Genomic DNA, 22,442 nt, shown 5'->3' with positions numbered 1-22,442 from the left:
TGAGAAAAAAAGAACAGCGAACTGCAGACCCTCACCCCATACCCTCTCACCTCATAAGAGGGAGGCAATGGACGATTTAGGGGAAGTATGTCCCAAGGCGACTGTACCGTAGAGACAGTGAAGCTGCTGTGGCACCAGGAAAGTCATTGCAGTGCCACCTAGCTGCTGGGTCGCTGCACCGCACCAAAGCAGCACACGGCCCAGTACCTGCATCTCCTGTATCCGCAGAGCCCGCAGTTCCAGGAGAGACTGCCGGGGCCTTAGAACTAAAATGCTGCACTGCAACCTAGTGGCCATCAGTGGTACTGCACCCGAACAAAATAAGCACGAGGGCCCCGTGACGGTTGCTACCCCTGGGAAAGGACAGCCAGCTCATCAAAGATGCTCTGGACGACTCAAGCAGCCTGTTGCTGCTACAAACATGTGGTGGCAAGGCAGTCCCGCAGTGAAGCACATCACAGCTATCAAGTGTCTGAGCAGCAGGAAATGACACCAAGTGAAGACTGCCTGCAGTGCTAGTAGACAGCACACCCTGATGTCTCAAGGTGTACACCGCTACACCTGCAACCCCAAAAGCTGTCCCGCAGCATAGGGAAAGCTGCGGAGGCCAAAGTGAAGTGTCCACAGTGCTACCTAGCGAGAACAAATGAACGGCGACAGTTGGAGCAACCGGTTCCTCTGACACCCCACTACATGATTGTGCAAATCACCAGAGAGCCTGGAGGACCCCTGTGACTTTGCCATACATAATGATTTCATGCAAAAGCAGGAGAGGAGCCCCACTGTGCCTGAACTTACTGTCTGCAGAGCCCTCACAGGAAAGGAGATGGAGACCACCACAAAGGAGGCAGGGTGGGTATTGAGCATACCAAGCGTCTCCCGGTGATTGCCTTTTGCCACTGCAGCACTAAATAAGTGGTAGTCAAGAATAGCAAGAGTACCTTGCAGAGCAGCCTACACACGAGGCTGGGCGAAGCAACAGCAAAAGACTGTTACACCTAGACAAGAGGCAGCACAGCAAGCTTCATGGAAGGGGTAAGGAGAACATGCGCTTCCCCAGTGGCTGTCTGATGCCACCACAAGCAAGGAAATTGCACCACAAGCTCCTGGCGATGAACGGCCACAACCGCAAGGGGAAAGAGCAAGCACACCAAGCACCAGAAGAGGGCATCTTGAAGATGGACCAAGAGCACAGAGTCCGAGGTGCGCTGTCGCATGCACCCAGAAGTTTGACTGCTCAGGAGAGTGAGACCTCTCCACAGTGGAGAAGCAATGCTGAAGGCAGCAGGGAGATCCTTTACATCTCCACCGCACCGCAGTGGACGAAAAGACAGCACATAGTGTCCTCCCTCACACTGCCTCAAGACGGAGTCGCCAGTGGCCCCAGACAGACAAGAGGAGAGACGCACACTCCAGGAGGCAAGCCGCCACGTGACATGTGCTCCAAGGACACGCAACACGTGGCCGGATGCCAAATCGCACTGCAAGCAAGGACCAAGTCACACGAAGTGACCGACCCCACCAAGCATGCCCAAACTGAGGCAGGAGCAGGTGCCACAGCGGCACAGGCCTGAGCACAACAGCCTCGAGCGAAAAGGTAACTAGCCATTCTGGCAGAGGAGCACCACGAAAATCCCTGAGGGGGGGATGGGGCCCGCGAAAGGTCCTCAAGGACTAGAAGCAAGTCCTACCGACAGGACAGACCTGCGACAGGTCCGCAGCAAAGTAAAGAAAGTCCTAAGAACCTGACAAGACCAGCGAGATGTCCATGTGGCGCAAACATGAGACATGCGGCAGGATGCCACATCCGAGTGAGGAACTTGGTCGGAAGCTAAAAAGAGCATGGCAGGGCGCCACATCACGACAGGGGAGAACAGCGTGGCAGGACGCCACTTTGCGAAGGAGGAGAGGAGAGTGGCCCAATGCCACAGGGCAAACAACCACCACAGGCACACAAGAGTGAAAAGGAGAAGAGCGATCGGACAGAGGACTCATGCCAACACTGGAGAAGGTGTTCAGCAACACAAGGCAGCCACCGGGGTGCAAAGACGTCACTGGACCCAGCTCCGTGGGAGGATCAACCATAAGCCGCTAGCAACTGTGGTCTGCGTCCAGGCCCCACGCTTCAAAGTGCGACCGCCCACTGACCTTTCACCGGCTGCTTGGCATCGACGGCATCACGTCTAGTAAGTGCGCCTGCCAGAAGATAACCGCTACTGGCCACGAAGTCCCTCCAGTCATCCTCACTCCACAAAGTCACCTAAAGCTAGAGATCGCAGCCTTTTGCCCAAGTGTATAAAAATTATTGTATCCATTATCCAGGTGCATCATCACCAAGAACATCTAAGGAGCATCGCACCACCACAGTGGATCCAAACACTCAAGACATCCGGAGATCAACTAGACACTTCTGGCGCCATGGGAGGCTAGCCACTCAGGAACCTTCTGTGTGCCCCATAAACCTGAGGCCTGCCAAAGAAGAGCATACCTGAGTATTAGACTATCCAACCTTAGGGGTTACACAAAGGCTTGGCTGTGGCCCTGTTGGGAGTTCCGCAGAGACCCCTCAGAGTGGCCTACGAGAGGCCAGCACAACCCACGCAGTCATGTGGCAATCCAGGGGCAAGGGCCTCGATGGAGTTCCTGTGAGAGGGGTATCCCAACTGGAGAGATGCATCAGCAGCAGCTCCACGACAGGCACCGTGAATCATGGAGGTCGCAGATGGAGACTTGTCACCCAACGGCTATCTGAGGAAGGCCCACATCCACCAAGATCATCCTTAGTCGTTACCGCTTTTCTGTCCACCGGAGCCTGAGCACCCTCAAGAAGATCTCCAAAGTGGACTCCACCACCACTCCAGATGCACCACTATCTGAACTGTGTAAATAGACTCCAACACCGCGAAAGCAGGCCGGTTTGAACTACATTGCCGAAGCGGACCAAAGCCTCATGACAGTGCGGTCTAGAGCTCCAGCACCGCCCGGAAGACTCATTGGTGCTGTAAATGGTTGTTTGTTTTCTTCATAGGTTGAAGTTTTGTTTGTTTCTTTTTCGTTAAAGTTTAGGAGGGATGTAGTGTCCTGCTGGACACGTTCTAGTGTTCCGTCTTGTGTTGCACCCACACTGTACACACACCCATCACAGGCGTCATCGTTCAAATGACCCTGCTAATAAAAGGGGCCAGGCGCATGCTCCCGGGGCGAGTTCCAGTACCACGCCACCTGTGTCTGTGTCCATTATTCCTTAGCATGTGAACCTAGGGCACAAGATCTTACAGTAGTGTTATACATGTCCACAAAGTTGCTATGCTGCTTCACCAGGAGTACGGTGTGCGATATAAAGGGAACTACAACACAGCAGATATTGTGAATATCTCCGGAATCGAGTTACACATTCCCGCCTAATGCTGCCCGCCCTAGTAAGTCATCGCCATTGGCACCGTGGATACCATCACTGACATACCGATGTCCACAGGAATTCTGCGCACAGTTATGGCCTCCAGATGGAAATTAAGATGTATGAAGGTCATTCCCGCCATTTGATAGGTATAACGAGTAGTGGTAACTCGTGTTAGTATTGGGGAAAATAACAAGCCAATCTTTTAGGGACCAAAGGTAGATTTATAGCAAAAAGCTGGTATTTTGGAAGAAAACAGCGCAGAGCATTAACTAACACAATATGTTTCTCTTCCTTGCAATACACACATTGTTAAAATTGAGTAAAATCTTGGAGTCTAGAAAGAGGCACAGGACTGTAAATGAACAGACTGGTTGGTCTATGACTATGCACACCAGTTTTATGGTGGTTTGAAGATTGAAGTTAAGGTCAGGATAGACGACCTGCACCACATTGACCGCATATTTTCAAGCAGGAATAGTTACACCGGCTCCTTCATGAGTTTGTTCCTAGCAGAGTGGGTAGGGGAATATGGAGAGGTAGAGAAAAAAGGTACACAGTAAAAGTGAACAAAAAAATGTAACAGTATAGAGACTGGTCATTCACAAGAATCCTTATATGGGCTCCTAATGAGGAAATGTAGATACCCCTGGTTATAGGGGGATTAATACTTTTGCCACTGACTGCTGGAAGTCATTTAGAGTCAGGTTTCCGTACAAGGCAAACACAAGAAATAAACCACAAAAATATCGTTTCATAATATTTCGCGTGCATTATTCATCTACGTTGCTTTTAATTTGTACGTGCGACTTCCACCAGCGAATCGGCATGTGTGGAAGCATGCCACAATCGGGAACACTGCACCCGCTTTTAGGCGCTAGTGCAAATATCCTTTGCGCCATTGCCACTGCTGAGGAATGCGTCGAAGTAACTGAAGCTTGTGCAGAAATTCACTTTTGTGGCGTTGTGTACTTTGCACAAATTAGCCCACTGGTGAAGTTATCAGAAAAAAAATATTTTTGCTGATAATTTTCTTACATACATTTTTTAGAGGGGGGGGGGGGGTAAAAACTTTTTTTCTCGAGATTTTCCATATGGAAAGCTTACTTTGTGGTCATTGTACATCCCTTTGCCTTTTTACAAAGCCTTCCTGGTGAGATTATATTATATGCATTTCATTTATTTGAATTTTTTAAGCTTGCAAAGGTTTAAAAAAAGATACATAAAATTTGCGAAAACAAGCCCAGAGTCTAAAAGTGCTACAGGATCATATGAACGCCCGGACAGGGGTAGTAAGAGCTATATAAATGCAAAACATACAAAACTATTTTTAAAGAAAACACAACATGAAACTCTGTGACGGCCATTGGAAACGATGTGTCTGCCAATTATGTTTTGAATCTCTGCGACGATGTAGCAAGTGCACAGTGGGACCCCAGGCGAGCACGTTAAGCGGACCCCTCTTCCCACAGTTTGGTAGTAAAAGACAAGTATAATTGAGGGAGGGCGGTGGGACCTATTGCACCTTGTGCCACTGAAACCGATGCACTGTTAGTAGCTACGCCCCTGATTTCCCGGATCAGCATGTATTAAATACGCAGGAACTGGCTGTGGAGCTCTCAAGTTGCTAGCACTCTGCAGGAGTACATTCAGTCCAGTAATTTTCATTGAATGCTGGGATTTGAAGTCCTGGTTGTATAATGGGTGATACGGTACTACAAATCAAAGCATGCAACAAAAAAAACCTGGACTGGATAAGCTACTCACGCATGGAACTGGACCCCCTGACAGCTGCCGGTAATGCCTTCTTTCCGTATCTTTGCCGCATATCTGTTGAAAAGACAGCGACATCAAAGCTTCACATACCAAAACGCTTGACCTGGTTTCAAATGCTTTTGATTTCCAGTGTCTTTCGTTTTTTCCTCGCGAGAGTGAGTGAAGTTGCTGCTATGCATGAGAGAAAGCTGAACAAAGAGGCTTCTGTGTCGTGGAGGGAAAAAAGATAAACAAACTAACTGGGACTGCATGAAATGGAATTAGCATCCCCAATTCCACTGCTGAAGCCTGTGAAATCTCAGTGACACAGTTGGCATCAATGAACCACCAGCTCCTGTGGCGGCCCTGAAGCGCAAACCCACCTGCGTCTCGTCGAGTCCTGCTCTGGAAGACGGGGGCGGCTGCTCTGCAGAGGAGGTGGACCGCACCGCACAGCAGCAGGAAGAGGCCGAAGGCGCGTAGGCCCAGACCCCTGCTGCGCAAGGGGCGAGCAGGGCTCATGGCTTCTCCAGGTCCTCGGTGTAAGAGTCGCGGCGAGTACATACACACTCTCTTTCATACGATGGCTGCCAGAGAGCGAAGCCCGTCCAGACCCTCCTATCTCGTTTGCTGCGGGAACTTTGAGAGAGTAAAGAAAAGCCGCATCATGTGAGGAGCTTTTGACCTCCCTCACGCCCCAAATGAACAATGAACGTGTCCTGCCCAGTGTGCAGTTGAGGCATTTCTTTCACGGAATTCCTCTGGGGGCTAAAAAAGAAAAACGTTCTAAGACCTGAACTCAGATGATGGCAAATCACGAGGCACAAGACGCTCTTCAAACATAAAAGTTCAATGAAAAGAAACCTTATTCAACCGAAAGCTGCAAGGCACATCCACTACGCAGGCCGCATTCCCCGCGGAGAGCAGGCAGAGCAAGGGAGCTGCTGGCCCTCATCAGGGTAAAGGGTACATTCCTCTGAGTTGAGTGTAGTGGTGTAACGCAAAATGTGCTGTTGGGTCCCGAGTCTCACGTATATCACGGATATTCATTGGCCCTGGGCTAATTTAAGGTTTGCGTGGAGGGTGGGGCATGAGCCTCCGCCCCTCCCCCCGCCTTGCAGGGGCATTTGTTATGCAACTGGTTGTGTAATATTAATATTACTCCTAATGTTCCAAAATCTAAGGGACTGAAATTTACTGGATGCGTTAAATAGCATCCAATTTAGACTACTGACTTGGAAATGGGGCATAACTTGCTTATCACACCAAGATCTGCATATCCTTCTATTTTTTGCACATTTTTGTCCCATTGAATTTTGGGCAGGTTGTACCAGCCTTTGCCAGGTTTTACCAGGTGCGCTGCACTTATCATACAACTTGTAATTGTGATATGAGCGGTAATTTGAGTTATGGCACTTGTTGCAATTAATTGTGCTCACTGTATCCGAGGCCTTGGCCACCATAGTGTGTGACAATTATCACGAGTTTTGGGGAATAACACAATGGCGCAGGTAGACCTTTTGCCACCCATGGCAGCCACATGTAGGAGCTGAGGGGGGTGAGGGGGAGTGCTGGCGACTCCTGCGTTTACCGCCCCGCGGCGGCTGCAGGTAAAAGGGGGGCTGGTAAGAGGCCGCACCCCCCCTTGCTACTCCACAGGAATAACATACGAATGTCAGTGCTCACTGCACGAAAATCTGCATGTTCTAGTTTGACCCGCCCGTATTTATCACATAATTCCGAAATGTGTAGTTACAGGAGTTATAGCAAATATTGGAATTTATTGATCACTTGAGGGCTAAAGAATCCAGCAAAAAAATGTAGAAGGTGATGTTCAATTCAATTCAAATAGACTTTATTCGGATTTCACAAACCATCCATAAAAGCACATAAACAACATTTAAAAATACACATCAGAAATTACAATTTTGGGCCATCAAACATTACATATAAGAATATAATTTATAAAAAGACAGCAATGAAAACACAAAAACCTACTAGCTGGGTTGTGCAAAATAAGCCATCGTGCAACAGCAAATGGGGTTATACTAAGGAAATTGACTCATAAATTTCTAATATAAACTAAATAATGTATTACATTCCGACAAGACATGTTTTAAAGTGCAAAGTGGATATTTAAACAGAACTAATCAATTTGCAACGACCTGCGTGAGCATACAATGGCTTTAAGAAAGCTGCTAACTCTAAAAATCAATTCATCCGATCCTAGCATTAAGAAGTGTCTATAGGCAAGGTTATGGCTAAGCAATTCATGTTTCTTACAGTATGGTATTAGATAATGTCTTGTGAATTTCATGTAAAATCCACATCCGAAGATAAAATGGGGCATACTCTGGATTCCACCGTGGTCACAAGGACAATGTAGTTTTTCCAAATTTTTAATATAACCTAGTGGAAAGCAGATGAGGTTTATAATGCTCCTGTCCCTGAATCTAAATAATAGACATCTGGTCCATCTACCCAGTTTTTTACATAAATAAAGCTGGGGAGTCATCGGGGATTCAATATGGGGTTCCTGGATTGACAAATAATCAACTGTGGATTGTTTCACAAAAACCGCTCTTTCCCTTTCATTCTGGAAATGCTGATAGAGTGCTCTACTCACCGAATTTTTGTGAGAGGCGTCAATTCTATCCGGATGTGTGAACAGGTAACCGTAATTGACGCTCTTAAGGCTACTCTCTACCGCATTAATCCATGGGATTAGAGCTACATTATCACTTTTCAGACAGTCTAAAATAATCTCTCGAGTCAATGAAGCTGCCGAGTTTTGCCATATCCTTAGCCAAAATAATGCAGGTCTCGCTCTAATGAAATCCTCGACATATTTTAATTTTAATTCATTGTGACATACAAAGGTCGGTGCGCTAATAACTCCCCCCAGGATTTTCCGACAAAATCTGTTCTCTTCGCTCTGTATTGATTTACAATTTGAGAACCCCCAAACTTCCGCACCATATGTGCCAGTTGGGAGACATTGAGTTCGATAAATTTGTAATAGGCTGGGAACCACATCAGCCTGGCGCGGTTGGCGTAGGGAGGTGATAGAATTAATCGATTTTGAAAGTTTATTTCTCCCCATCGCCACGTGTGGTTGCCACGAGCCACTATTAGAGAATAAGAGACCCAGATAGGGGAAAGTGCATGTGCTTTTTAAAATGTTTGGACCTATCACAATCTTCGGGATTTTATAATTTTTGGGACCGCAAGTCATGATAAACGATTTGTTAAAATTAGTGCACAGCCCAAGATCGGACATATAATTAACGAATCCCGTTATTAAAATACGCAGAGCATTCGGAGTGCGGCCCATAAGGACCGCATCATCAGCGTAGAGTAGCGCCGGGATAGGTTTCTTATTGATAATTGGAACGTCCTTTGTCAAATTACACAGGGAATGAGTTAATTCATTGATGTATAAGATAAAAAGCAAGGGGGCCAAGACACAGCCCTGTCTTACCCCCTTGCCAATTAAAATCTCATTTGAAACCTCACCATCATTATTTAAACGAACACGGGCTTTCAAGTTACGATGAAGATTGGCCAGAAAGTGAACTAGGGGTTCGTCTAAACCATAATTTAAAAGAATGGACCACAAGCGAGAGCGATTAACAAAATCAAACGCTGAACTTAGGTCCATAAAGCCAAAATACAGAGGAGATCGTTTAGCTCTCGTGTATTTAGCCATTATGAGGTTAAGGTTTAGGCATTGTTCCACCGTCCCAAGCTTGCTCCGAAACCCAAGCTGGCAACGGTGGATGATGGAGTTTTCATCTGCCCAGGCGCTTATTTTATCAAACAAGACCCTACCGAGGACCTTCAGGGTGTTATCTATCAAAGATATGGGACGATAACACCCCGGGTCCATCCTATTTCCCTTTTTAAAAATAGGCACAATGGTACTGCAAGACCATGTGGGAGGGATAAATTCCTTACCTAAATTATTAAAAAGATTACAAAGTAGGGGTGCCCAAAACCATGTATTTGATTTTATCTGGTCGATGGACAGACCATCCGGGCCGGGGGCCTTATTACCCGCACTATTTGCGATGGCTTCCTCCACCTCCTCTAATGTAATGACTACAGTATCATCTGGGAAAGAATCCTCAGAAAAATTCCCAGCTGTGGCATAGAGCTTAGAAAAGTGGCTGACCCATGAATCACCTGTGATATTACAATTTATCGGGGAGATGTTACTACCCAGGGTTCTTAGACTTTTTACTTCTTTCCAGAAACCGGTGGTATCTTTTAGGGCAGTTGTTTTAGTGAGATTATCCCAGTGGCTTATTAGAAGCTCTTCAGTTCTAATTTTTAAAACCTGTTTATATTTAAAACGTAGTGAACTGACAAGGGAAATATCTCGGGGTTTAGCTTCAAGAGCTTTCCTTAGTTCTCTATTCGCCCTGGAACAATTGGTATCAAACCATTTTTGAGTATTTATATTATGTTCTATTACCGGTCTGGAAATAGCCCTTTTTATTGCTGCACATAGATCACAAAAGGATCTAGTAATATCAGGGCCACCAAATGTTAGGCAGTTGGAAATCAAAAGGGGATTGTTCTTAATTACATCGTTTAAGATCTCCCTGTTATTAATCCCTCTCCAGATGATTCTTAGTCTATCGGTGGATACATTGATATTTTGAATTCCAACCTCACGTCGACCTACAGGCTTTTTAATAGATTTAAAATGAATTACTAGTGGTAGATGGTCATTGTATGGGCTACTAACAACCTTAGATTTAATTAATACTCCACTAAGGGGGGAAGAGATAAACATATAATCAATCGTGGTTAAAGAACCACGACCAATATACGTGGGAGCCGGTGTCTTTCCCTCATCAATTCCAAAATGGCCCATGACATCATCTAGATCTCTACTTTGTAGAAGGTCCAATAATTCCAAGCCTCGTCTACAAGGTGGAGATGTAGTATAAATATGTGCATTAAAGTCTCCGCCAACACAAATACCATCAAATAAACCGTATTTTTCACCATCCACAACATCATCGATAAACTTAAACAATTCTAAAAAGGTGGGGTTAGGATGGTTGACAAAATCATTATTATAAAAATTTATAAAACAAATCTTTAACCTTGCAACATATTTAACGGCTGCTAGATTTTTACTAACCACATTTAGAGGTTCAATTTTCGTGTCCTTGGAAATTTTTGCCCAGATAGATAGACCGCCACTTGGACGTCCCAAAGCAGGAGTTGGTACAATAAGATTGTGGCAAAAGAAACCCTCCAACAATTGGGCAGATGTACACCATGTTTCCTGTAACATTACCACATCAAAGTTACTTATCCAGGTAACCCATTCTTTAATTTTCATCTTACCTGGAAGCCCTGCAATATTCCAACTAATGACACTTAAGGTGTCAGTTGATGGACTAATGGTAGAAGGAGTGGGAATAATGGGACAGTCTGAACAAGCTACATGTGGTACGACTAATCTATCTGGACAAGGTTTATTGGTGCGTGTAGAGTTGACCATATCAATAGGCACTGTGCTAACAACCTCATCCACTGTAGTGGGAGATGTTAGTGGTTGTCAGTCTAAACTTTCTAAGTCCGATAAGGCAGAGAATCTATTAGCTATAGGGATAGTGTGAGAGGCTGTCTGAATTGGTCTATGGGGGGGCCTATAAAAATAGCCCAAAGGATGGAGGCTTATTGTAGTGAATGTGCTGGCATAGATGTTGCGTGTATCCATAAAATATTTCACAAAATTCGGATGTCTGAAGTTGATCACTATACAATCCCCGCTAATATTTTTCTGTTGTGGCCCCACCCAACTTACCCTACGAGTTAGTATGATTTCATTTGATATATTCCATCTTGCCCTTTTATGTTTTGTCAGCCAATTAATGCATTTATTGTGTAATTGTACCCATGACTCACTTTGGCCTTCTTTTAGAGCAGGTACACCAGCTAACACTAAAACATATGGGCAAGATTCTGGGGGTAAGTTGAGGGACTGTCCTAAATTATTAGCAGTTCTGTTACTTACTGATGGGCCTCCACCAGTGCTTGTGTCTTCCAAGGTAATGCCTATCCTATCTATTCGGGTGGCTAGCGGGGTCTTGGCATCCGGGATTGAAGTACCAGTTACAATTCCTTCTCGACCAGGGGGGTCATGATCAGAGCCCGTGGGCAATGTAGGTAAAATATTAGCAGAGGTACTGTTAGATGACACAATTCTATCAACAGTAAGACCTTGCATATTGACACGGCTGGGATCAATGGCAGCATTCTGATTCCCCTCCCTCAAATCCTTACATAAAGTTTCTAATTTGTTCATAATTTTGTCACCACGAACAACGTCTAAGCTAATAGATCCTTTCCTTTTTGTTTCCTCTTTTTTAACAAGGTTTTCGATTTTGTCCAATCTCTTAAAAACAGTATTAAATTGTTTGACTATTTGAATTTCAACTTGTTTAAAAATAGTATCAACAATAGTTTCTATCAGGTTACCATTGAATTTGGGTAAAAAGTTTTGATCAGTGGCCTCAGTCTGGGTACTGATTGTATTAGCGCTACTCTCCTTGGATAACATAGAGACTCTACAAATACTTTTGTCCGCAGTTGGAGGCTCTAATCTGCGTGTGGGAGTAGTAAGTCTCTCAGATCCTTCATCCGATGGCGCTGAGGAGAGTAGTGAATCCTCAGTGGTACCTGATGTTACTATTTCGCAATCTTTGGCTTTATCTTTATTCCACAAACTCTGTGGCGTTGGTTGATTTCTACATCGACCTAGTTGTTTCTTTTTATTTACTATACATTTCACTGGGCCTCTCTTACGTTTCTCTCTTGCGGGTTTGTTGGAGCGTGATGTTTTATCTTGTACTGGCTCCGCTTGGCAATCTGTTACAACAATAGTCCGCAAACTTGATTTCCCAGTGGTCATACTTAAAGTGTCCACGTTACTATTTGTTTTAACAACTGTTACTATGGGGGAGAGGGGGAGGTCCGAGTTAGATAAAGCCTTAGGTGATTGTGAACATGGCGCGGTAATATTAGTAATGGAGGGGACTCCAAAAGACATTCTACGTTCAGTGTCTGCGATCTCATTTGTGACCATGGTGAGAGCATTAGCCAAGAGTGCATCTATTGATGTGGACGACTCAACAGGGGCGGCGGTAACAGTGCATGTAGTTTTCGTAGTACGTTTCCCCATGCTTAGAGTAGTTACCTGTTTCGTATATAGACTCAAGGGGGGTGACCCAGCCCGGCCTCTTCCGACCACTGAGGGCCACAGAGGGCCCGCCCTTTGCCCGGGCTTAGCCCGGCGCCGCCCGCGCGCGTCCCGCGAAGCGGGTCTCTCTGCGGTTATAACGCCTCCTGGCGCTTGCACCGCGTCAGCTGGACGCGCCGCCGCTGAGGCTGCCGGGATTTGCAGTCCCGGGGCGGCGACGCGGAGGATGGTGCTTGATGTTATTCCTGCTAGACTCTTGGCGGTGGCGGCGTTACTGCGTGGGCAATGGCGTGGCTCTCAGGTGAGTGCTCGCTCTGGCTGCTTCCCCCCCGCTCCGCCGGTCTCTCTGCGGTTATAACGCCTCCTGGCGCTTGCACCGCGTCAGCTGGACGCGCCGCCGCTGAGGCTGCCGGGATTTGCAGTCCCGGGGCGGCGACGCGGAGGATGGTGCTTGATGTTATTCCTGCTAGACTCTTGGCGGTGGCGGCGTTACTGCGTGGGCAATGGCGTGGCTCTCAGGTGAGTGCTCGCTCTGGCTGCTTCCCCCCCGCTCCGCCGGTCTCTCTGCGGTTATAACGCCTCCTGGCGCTTGCACCGCGTCAGCTGGACGCGCCGCCGCTGAGGCTGCCGGGATTTGCAGTCCCGGGGCGGCGACGCGGAGGATGGTGCTTGATGTTATTCCTGCTAGACTCTTGGCGGTGGCGGCGTTACTGCGTGGGCAATGGCGTGGCTCTCAGGTGAGTGCTCGCTCTGGCTGATGTGTTCAAAACAATTATGCATTTTATGTCTCATTTTCAAGTTGAAAATTCAGAATAGGACCCTGGGGATAGTGGTGGTATGTACCACATGTGGTAAATACCCTAGAATGTCTTTTTTTTATCATTAAGGTGCCAATATGCACCTGTTTATTCTCTGCAGAAAAAACTGGCTTTTTTGTGTATATTCACGTTTAAATCAGGGAGGGGATGTGGCCTTACGGCCTGAGGTAGCAACTTTAAAACTGGGAACCAGGTTTGAGTCCTAGCATTGGTTCAACATCCTGTGATTCTAGGCAAATTACTTACCAATGCCTGAAAAAAAGATGACCTTGTATGATGTAATCTGGTGCTCATATAAAGCGCTCTGATGACTTGGAACACACCCTCGTTATACAAAACTGCAAAAAACATAACAAAATTGCATACACTGGTACTTCAAAGCTCTGCATTATAAGCATCAGTAATACATCCCAGCAGTAATGTTGATGGCACTGGCAAACAACTTTTACAGCCCAGCCCTGTCTTTTCACACTTTTTCAGAAGTGTTAGTCCAATTTGTTTATTTGGACTAAAGAAAAGTTCCAAAACCCAGAATGCACTGTTTTTTGATTGAAAGTCTACACCAGGAAACAAGGAGGGATGCAGTATTCTATTGTACATTATAGTTCTTATTTACCACTTCATACCACTACCAGGCTACATAGGTCTCTGCTTCGCATCAAGTTCCTGGGTGCCCTTTCAGAGAACATCATAGATAAGGTGTAATAGTTTGTCCTAAATGGGAGGTATTGGGTGACATGCATGTGGGTTGGAGATGTCTTCTAATAATGGGAGCGTGTACTGGTAGTTTCACATAAGACTACATTTATCATCCCAAAATACATACAAATTCAGGACTTCTCAATCACTACCGGTCTGTTCAAATGTCAGTCACAAATTCAGGGCTTCTCAATCACTACCGGTCTGTTCAAATGTCAGTCAAATTATACTATCTCATCACAGCACATGAACACACCTAAGAAAAGTTACCCAAAAATAGAACATTTAAGACACGTACATCCTAGTGACTGCTAATCCCACTGTATAAGAGGGTGTCATCAACTATTTCCATAACACTCAAGATGTGTATTATAAGTTAGAATATTAACTCATCACTGGAAACCAGCTGTGGTATATTGGCATATTTATATATCCTCTAGAAAGCAAGTACACGTCAATACAGTAGTTACAGTGTACACAAACATTTCTAGGTTGAAGCCACACACCCTCAGGTTTGTGATTGCCCTCTGAAGTACTAATACCTAACTTGAGAGGGACTCCTAGCATCGACTTGTGGAATTGCAGCTTCATGAAACAACTTCAATGCTTTTGCATCTGACTCCAGATGCAGCTCTAGTAACCATTTTTGTGAACATGGAGGAAAAAAAGCTTCTAACAATTCAACCAGCGGAGTGTGCCCACTCTTTCTGTGTGAAATTGGTGGATGATACAGCGACATTTTCAAGGAGGCAGGGGGAAACCTCTAAATGGCGAGCTCTAACTCCATGAGGAGTTGTGAGGATTCTTTGCCCCAACAACAACGTAAAGTCTTGTGTTATATATACATATTTGCTTCTTCCTGCCACTGCATGCAGCATATGACAGTAGACTTTAAGATAAGCAACTGAGATTATTGCCATACATGTATGGTGCTACTCAAAAACCAGATTTCTAAGAATAAGTTGAAAGGCACTTAAATTTACTAATGACTGCTAATACTGTACACCTGAAAGCTACCAGCCTGATCTTTACCCCCAAAATATTTAAAATATGTAAGGACCTTTAGTTTTTATCAGTGCAGACGTGGACTTCTATCAAAAACACAACTGCATATTACTGGCTCACAAGTATAGTGCCACTCAAAAACCAATTTACAGAGAAAACATAGTGCTGTTTGCACTGATTATTCAGTGCAGAAAAACTCCTGGCGAGCAGCATGACGTGCCTATTTCCGCCTGTTGGCGGAACTGCGCTGAATCTCGCGGAGCTGTTATGTAACTCCATGGAATTCCGGGAGTCAAATTCCACGAGTTCTGCCCACTCCTACTATATATATACTAGGTTATCTTTACAAGCATTCAGAGCAATCAAGATAATTATTGAGAGTTGCAATATTGATTCATTAATATATATTATCGAGGAAAAGATATGTTCAAAGTATTGAGGATGTTCTTGTGAGTCTTGAAATAGTTGACGAGCTATGTTTTGGGTATTTGGTTCCTTGCATGAGACTAATTTGTTTGTCTCTTTGACATAGTCGCTTGTGTGTAATTATCCCTGGGAATCCTTTTTGTGCTTTCGTTCATTATTATATACCAGCATTGGCATATTTACTTTTCCTGTAGAAAACTAGCAAAATTAATTAGAGTAGCAAAGGTGTATATGTACATTTTTATGTTGAAGCCACACCCTACCAACTGGGTAAAGGACATTTGAAGTAAAGATGTGAGGCATTGTGTTGTGCTCTTTACATGAAGACACTGGTAGCCATGTTGTAAGTTTCTAAGTCTTCTTTATTGGTTCCAGTTCCAGGTAATATCAGTCTTAGTTCAGCCATGTACCAGCTCCTACATCAGCCCCACCAGGAGCAGCCTGCCTAGCTGCTCAGCCCATCTCCAACTGTCATCACTCATCCACACAGGCACCCAGGCATTCCATTCATCACAGTCACACCAACATTCCGTTACCATCTCTCACTCTGGCTGAGCAGCTAGGAAGACCTAGGCTGATTACAATTAAATGTAATACTCAGGATATAACATTATCCCTTTCCTTTTAAAATGAAAACAAATACTACAATACTAAAGCAGAGAACTATACACAAGAGAAGCAGCAATTTTCGTAACTCAAGGATGCAACTAACAGTAAAGCATCGCAAAAGAGAGAACAATGCAAACAAAGAAAAGATGGGCATAATACGACATATAAAAACATGCATCAAAATCCCCCATCCTCCCTCATGAAGATTATTAAGTCATATAGTGATTAAATCCCAAACCATGTTAAAACGCAGTAAAGACAACTAACACAGCGTACTATTGGGAAAGAATATAAATTGTCAAGCAAATTAAATTACAAACTAGCAATAACCCCATCCTTCCCAATGAACCTTTGAAAATAAAGTAGTGAAGGATGCACACACCCAACGACAAACACCCGAGGCCAGAAACAGACAACAAGGGTGAACCAACACTACAGATACACGTGTACCACAATATGGACCACATAGAGGGTACACACAGTGAGGCGCAGGGCGACTTACACACGACCACAACTGAAGCGCGGGGCGACTTACACAGGACAACACGTGATGCGCAGGGCGACTTACACACAACAACATCTGAAGCGCATGGCGACTTACACAGGACAACATGTGACGCGCAGGGCGACTTACACACAACAACATCTGAAGCGCAGGGTGACTTACACAGGACAACATGTGAGGTGCAGGGCGACTTACACACATACACACAGACAAGATGTGCAGCGCAAGGCGACTTACCAACACATCAGACCAACGTGCAACGTAAAACGACTTACACACACAACACAAGAAGATGGGAACCACCAACCATGACTAGAACCACCCTCATGTAAAGGAGAAACTGTGATGTCCACCCACCAGGAAACTATGACATCCCAACCATAAACAGCGTAAAACAGTGGCACCACGAAATATGAAACATTTGACATTACTAATACCATTCCAAATACTGTAGTACACTAGAGACCCGTGCCCCATGCCGGTGAGCGCTCTCTCACCTGAGTTGTACTCTGGACACAGTAATAATGCTTTTAACACTCAATAGGTGCAACTAGTACTATTAAGATGACATGTCCAACTTCCACACGTGACCAATGTCGAGAGGATGGAGGCAAACAGGAAAAAAACATGAAAATTGCCCCCAAGCCTCACATAAAGGTGATATGATCCAAGCTTCTTGGATCTGTGCCAGACTGTTTACTGAGAACACGGACACTGTGCTAACAAGTACAACTTCAATGCAAAAGACTGTTAAATTTAAACGTGGTGGCACCTACAGAACAATTCGACGCAGTAGACTGTTCACAAATTGTGGAATAAAAAATACACAGGATTTGAAATAAGACCCATCGAGGATGCTAAAAAAAACCAAGAAGACATTTCAAAGCTTGAATGAAAATGTACTCCGACATACATGAAACGAAGCCTTCGACCAAAAGAGCGGCATGTCGAGGATACATCATCTTTACTCCAACGCACACTGTAGACTGATGCTTAGCTGGAATGGCTGATAATGAAAAGAAAATGTGAGAAAGTCAGACGTGGTTGGCAAAACAAACGGAACCACCAGCTGCCAACCACAAGATGGCGGCACACTATCGCCGTCAAGCCGGGTGGCTCCAGGCGCGTCTGGGAATACAGCGTCTAGAGACAGCAAAACACCGCGAGGAAGAAAAACGTCAGAGGGCTCCATGGAGACACAAACTTGAGGGACGTCAGCAAGAAGACAGTAAGTGCGTGCGCGCTGAATGTTGCTCGCGCCTCCGTATTTTTCAAAACAGCAATAGCAACGGTTTAACTGACAATGTGAAAGAAGGAGCCTCAAACTTCAAAAATAATGATTGACCAAAAATGTCTCACCCAAATGACTTGCTCCATGCGCCGACACCAGAGTAAAACCACAACCGGATCTAAACGATGATCCTGAACTTGTTGGATTAGGTTGCAAGTGAACATAAAAATAAACGGTGCAGAATGAAGGAACAACTTGCTTTACTCCCCACAGAAAAATCCAAGTCGTAATGCTCTAAACTATGGACATTTTGATCTGCACCTCTGCTCTTATACCCGTGAAGAATTAAACAAATGTCGCGCAGACCCCTTAATGGTTAGATCTGTCTCAGTACTAGTAATTTTCACGGGTCTGTTTGTGTGGAAGACAACATCTCTGTTCATGTGCCATTAGTCAAACACTGCGCAGACTACTAGATGACACTATCTCTCACTGCACTTGTGGATTTCATGGGGTCATGTAAAATTACTTGGATGTGAAATGATCCCCAGGCACATTACTTCCGCAGTGTTCACTATGTGCCAACAAAACCCCAATCTCTGAAGAACCACACCGCTCCTGTGTGGCACCTGTGAAATTCCTTCACTGAGTTAGTCCATAACTCACATCCAAGCAGCCACAATTCCTTTTAGCAGTAGATACATCCATACGGCAGACACAAAAGGACGTGGTAGGGTAAAAGTTAGTCCATTCATACCCTAACATACAGACCATACCTGTGGTCAAGTCCATGGAGCAAGATCAGGCAGGACACACACGGTGGTGGTGGTTTGGGCCCTCCGATGACAGGAAACTGGTGGGGCTGGCTTGCCTTTTACTCCCTTCTGCTTCATGTATTTTTCTCTCTTTTTTTCCTTTTGTAGTTGCACTGGTTACAATGGTTTCTTTGTAGTCTCTGGGTTTCTGTAGAATCCTTAAGTACGCTTGGGTCCAGGTCCGCTCGTCGCCAAAATTATGTTGTGCTCTTTACATGAAGACACTGGTAGCCATGTTGTAAGTTTCTAAGTCTTCTTTATTGGTTCCAGTTCCAGGCAATATCAGCCTTAGTTCAGCCATGTACCAGCTCCTACACCAGCCCCACCAGGAGCAGCCTGCTTAGCTGCTCAGCCCATCTCCAACTGTCACCACTCATCCACACAGGCACCCAGGCATTCCATTCATCACAGTCACACCAACATTCCGTTACCATCTCTCACTCTGGCTGAGCAGCTAGGAAGACCTAGGCTGATTACAATTAAATGTAATACTCAGGATATAACACATTTTGCTATGCACAAGGCTCTACCTATTGTATTTGATAGTGCTTCTTTTTTGGAATTGTCTGAATCATGCCCTTTAAACAGAATATGACATGTATTTCATTCGCTTCCACCCAAGGAGAAATCCATAGGACGACAAATCCTACCAACACCACAATATATGCTATATGGGGCCTCTCTGGAAGCAAAAGAGGCAAACCCACTGGAGAGGTAGCTGACAATAACCAAGGTACTGTCCAACGGAGTCTACCCCAGAGTGGCAGATGAGCAAACCATAGAATGCTGCAGTTTTACAGGAAACCGTAGAACTACACAGGCAACCTGTTTCTATGCAGCATGGTTAATGCCATTTAAATGACACCATCAGGGCACTTAAGGTTCCCAGATTCATTTGCAAGGAGCTCTTCGGTTGCAGTACATTTTGTAGTTGTGTTTATTCCATTGTTAAATTAAAATTCTAAATCCTAGAATGAAAAGTAAAACTCTGGACTCAATAAATGACTTATTCTTAGAACTGGGAAAAGGGAGAGCTCTTAAAAAACACACTCTCTCTCTCTCCTTCCCCCTCTCTCTCTCACTCTCTCTCATTAATGCAGGAGTGACAGAGGTCAGATATCAAGGTTCTTGGGCAATGGGGATGCCACCCAATAACATCAGATTTTGTTGATAGCATCGTGGACTGGAAATGGTTCTAGGTCAGAGCCCATAAAGTATCAACACCATCCTCTTCTAGATTGATACTACTGCTCCTTCTTCAAGAGTCGAAAGAACACTAATATTGCATAACTAAAAGAAACACTCTCCATCTCTGGTACTAGAACCAAAAATGAGATCTACACTTAAACATCTATGAAAATGGAAAGGTCATGGTCCAGTCATTCAGCAGTATTCTATACAACGATTTCACATTGCTTGAGACCCCCAAGGCCACAAAAGCCTCTACTATAGCTAAGAAAACATCAATGAAACCCGATTAACTGTTGTAACCATCACCACCACCTGTTCACTGTCCTCCAATACCCATCTCCCCAATGAGCTCTTCACTCCCTAGAGTCTCTGACTATGTATTATAACAAACATGAATCTTGCTGACCTGACTACTACCAATGACTCGTTTCTACACCGTCCCAGTAGTCATCACTTGTGTACCGATAAACACATGACTGGTGTCTATGGTTCCAACAATGCTACCCGCAACCCTCCTGGCGGCTATCACTGTTCTATCACTGTCCTTCGATATAGAGTCCCTCTTTTAACCCATCTCCCGGGCCAGTCAGTCCACACCAATCAGAAGTGTACAAACCAACATATCTCAAACAGAATCGTGGATGATAATCCACAAGGCAACTATAGCCCTAGCCTGCTCCTTCACTACGGAGCCCTCCTATTGGCTAAACCACAAATTCCTCTCTCCCACTAGGCTAAACAGACTCCAGACTACACAACATCAAACTGAAATTGGATCGCTTTCATGAAGTAATACAAAGCCTCTCTACTTTTCCACTTTTTTCCACCATATGCCCTCCTTTATCAGCAATGCCTCTTTGACCCTCCATCAGCTGACATGACAGATCCACTCAAAGCATTTCCCTACAAACACCACCTCTGAAATGCCTGAATGGGCTACCACACACACAACTCTAAATCACTCTTCACACCTGAATCCCCTAATACCTCAGAAGCCACAACTAATGTAATTGTCATAGTCTTCAGAAGTACATGACCCAAGTAGAATCCAGAGGTCAAAAGTAACCCAAGAGGCAAGGGAGTAGCCAGAAAAAGGAAATACCTTCCTCTTTAAAACATAATGGTACTGAGTGAGCGAGTCAAGCTTGTACTCATTAAGAGCGGTTGCTCTCCTCCAAGTGGATATTGAACACATTTTGACCTAATGAAGAAGTCATACTTCAATACTTAAAGAATGTTGTGAAAAAGGTACGTTTCTCAGGTAGTTCTGTATGGACAGTCATGAAATAATAACATTTATCAAGGACTTCCCACCGTGGCTGCTGTTCCCAGAAATGTTCAAGGAGTGGCCCCCAAAGAACATTTTGGGAAAATGGGTATACATTGTTCCTTTTGATGAAAATAATTAAAACATATTAGATTAAAATGCTATATATTTTGCGGGAAGTTATGAAAGGGCACTGATACACACGAAAAGGCTCATACTTTTTTTCTTGTATTCACCCATCCATCTTCCTTTCTCTGCATCCTTCCTTCTTCTATTCTATTCTATTCTATTCTATTCTATTCTATTCTATTCTATAGAGCATGGCTGCCCGAAGGGCTTCCCAGCCATAAAACAACAGAACAGACCCAATATCAGCAATTTAGACAAATAGGCAGACCCTCTATCCATTCATGTACCAATCCTTCTTTATCGCCATCTTTATTTTTTCCTACCAGTTGTATATTCCTTTCTCCTTTCTTCTTTCTCTCAATCATTTCATCCTTCCTCATCAACCCTTGCTTCCTTCCTTCCCTTTATTCTTCTTTCTTTTTCATCTATCTAGCCATCCTCTCTTTTCTCCAATCGTCTTTGCATCCATCCATCTCTCCAGCCTGCTGTTCGTATATCCACCTTTCCTTTCTTTCTTCACCCACTCATCCATTGATCCATCCATCCATCACTCATTCCATTTTTGTCCCAATATATCTTCCTCTATATCCACCTATCCTTCTCTTGGTCCTTCTCTTCGTTCATCTGTTTATTGTTCTCTCAATCCATGCATCATTACTTCTCTCCATTATCCTTCTCTTCTCCATCCATCCACAAATCCTTCTTTTCATCCTTTAATTTCTTCTTCCATCTCCTCTTTCTTTCTTGTGCTGTTCTGTGTAGCTTGTTCTGCCATGGCCAACAGCTCCATTATTGGTATGTACAAGCGTCTGTTGAAGGACAGCCTCTCCAGTTGCAGTCAAAGAAGAAAAACAACAATTTAATAGCCATTTATGTTTAAATCAACTACCTTATATCACAGACACACGCTTAAGCTGCTAATGTAGGGGATTCATGACACCCTTGCTCAAAGGAACCACATCTTCTCATGCTAGTGACCTATTACCTGCTGATCACATAAACCTGTCCTACATAACTCTAGACCCACTCTTTAACACTGCTACATCCATATTAGTTCTCATTCCGGACTGTGATCTTGACACTATCCCACCCACCTATAATCATCCCTCTCACGATATGACGTTATCCTACCATCAGAATATAACATTCTCCACCTATACAGAGCTGAGAAATTTGTTTGGGGTGTTCCCCTTATACTCAAGGAGTTCCTTAAATGCAAAATTATCATTTCACTTAATTCTTCTATTTCCCATCTTCCAGTGCCTCACATTGAAAATTGCCAACACAGTTGTAAGCTTCTGAGACTACATCTGTCTGCTGCCCACCCGCAGTAAAATACATTCACAGAAGACTTTCTTGATCACAATTTTGAT

At 44.6% G+C, this 22,442-nt stretch overlaps 1 protein-coding gene across 3 annotated transcripts in view; it reads right to left on the bottom strand.

Annotated features, from left to right (window-relative positions):
- The window catches only part of SLC24A5 (solute carrier family 24 member 5), a 197,753-nt gene extending 191,560 nt beyond the window's left edge, over positions 1–6,193 (bottom strand). Inside the window, exon 1 of one of the 3 annotated variants that reach the window (XM_085644202.1) lies at positions 5,536–6,193. In XM_085644202.1, coding sequence (XP_085500328.1) covers positions 5,536–5,716 — 181 coding nt within the window. In that variant the 5' untranslated portion in view covers positions 5,717–6,193. The remainder of the gene's footprint in view (positions 1–5,535) is intronic. The other 2 variants (XM_085644204.1, XM_085644203.1) reach the window with 2 other exon arrangements.
- Between the last annotated feature and the right edge of the window lie 16,249 nt (positions 6,194–22,442).

This window comes from Triturus cristatus, chromosome 3_1 (assembly GCF_964204655.1).
Source record: "Triturus cristatus chromosome 3_1, aTriCri1.1, whole genome shotgun sequence".
NCBI lineage: Eukaryota > Metazoa > Chordata > Amphibia > Caudata > Salamandridae > Triturus > Triturus cristatus.
Note: the sequence above shows the minus strand (reverse complement) of the source record. Positions and strands in the feature narration are given on the sequence as shown.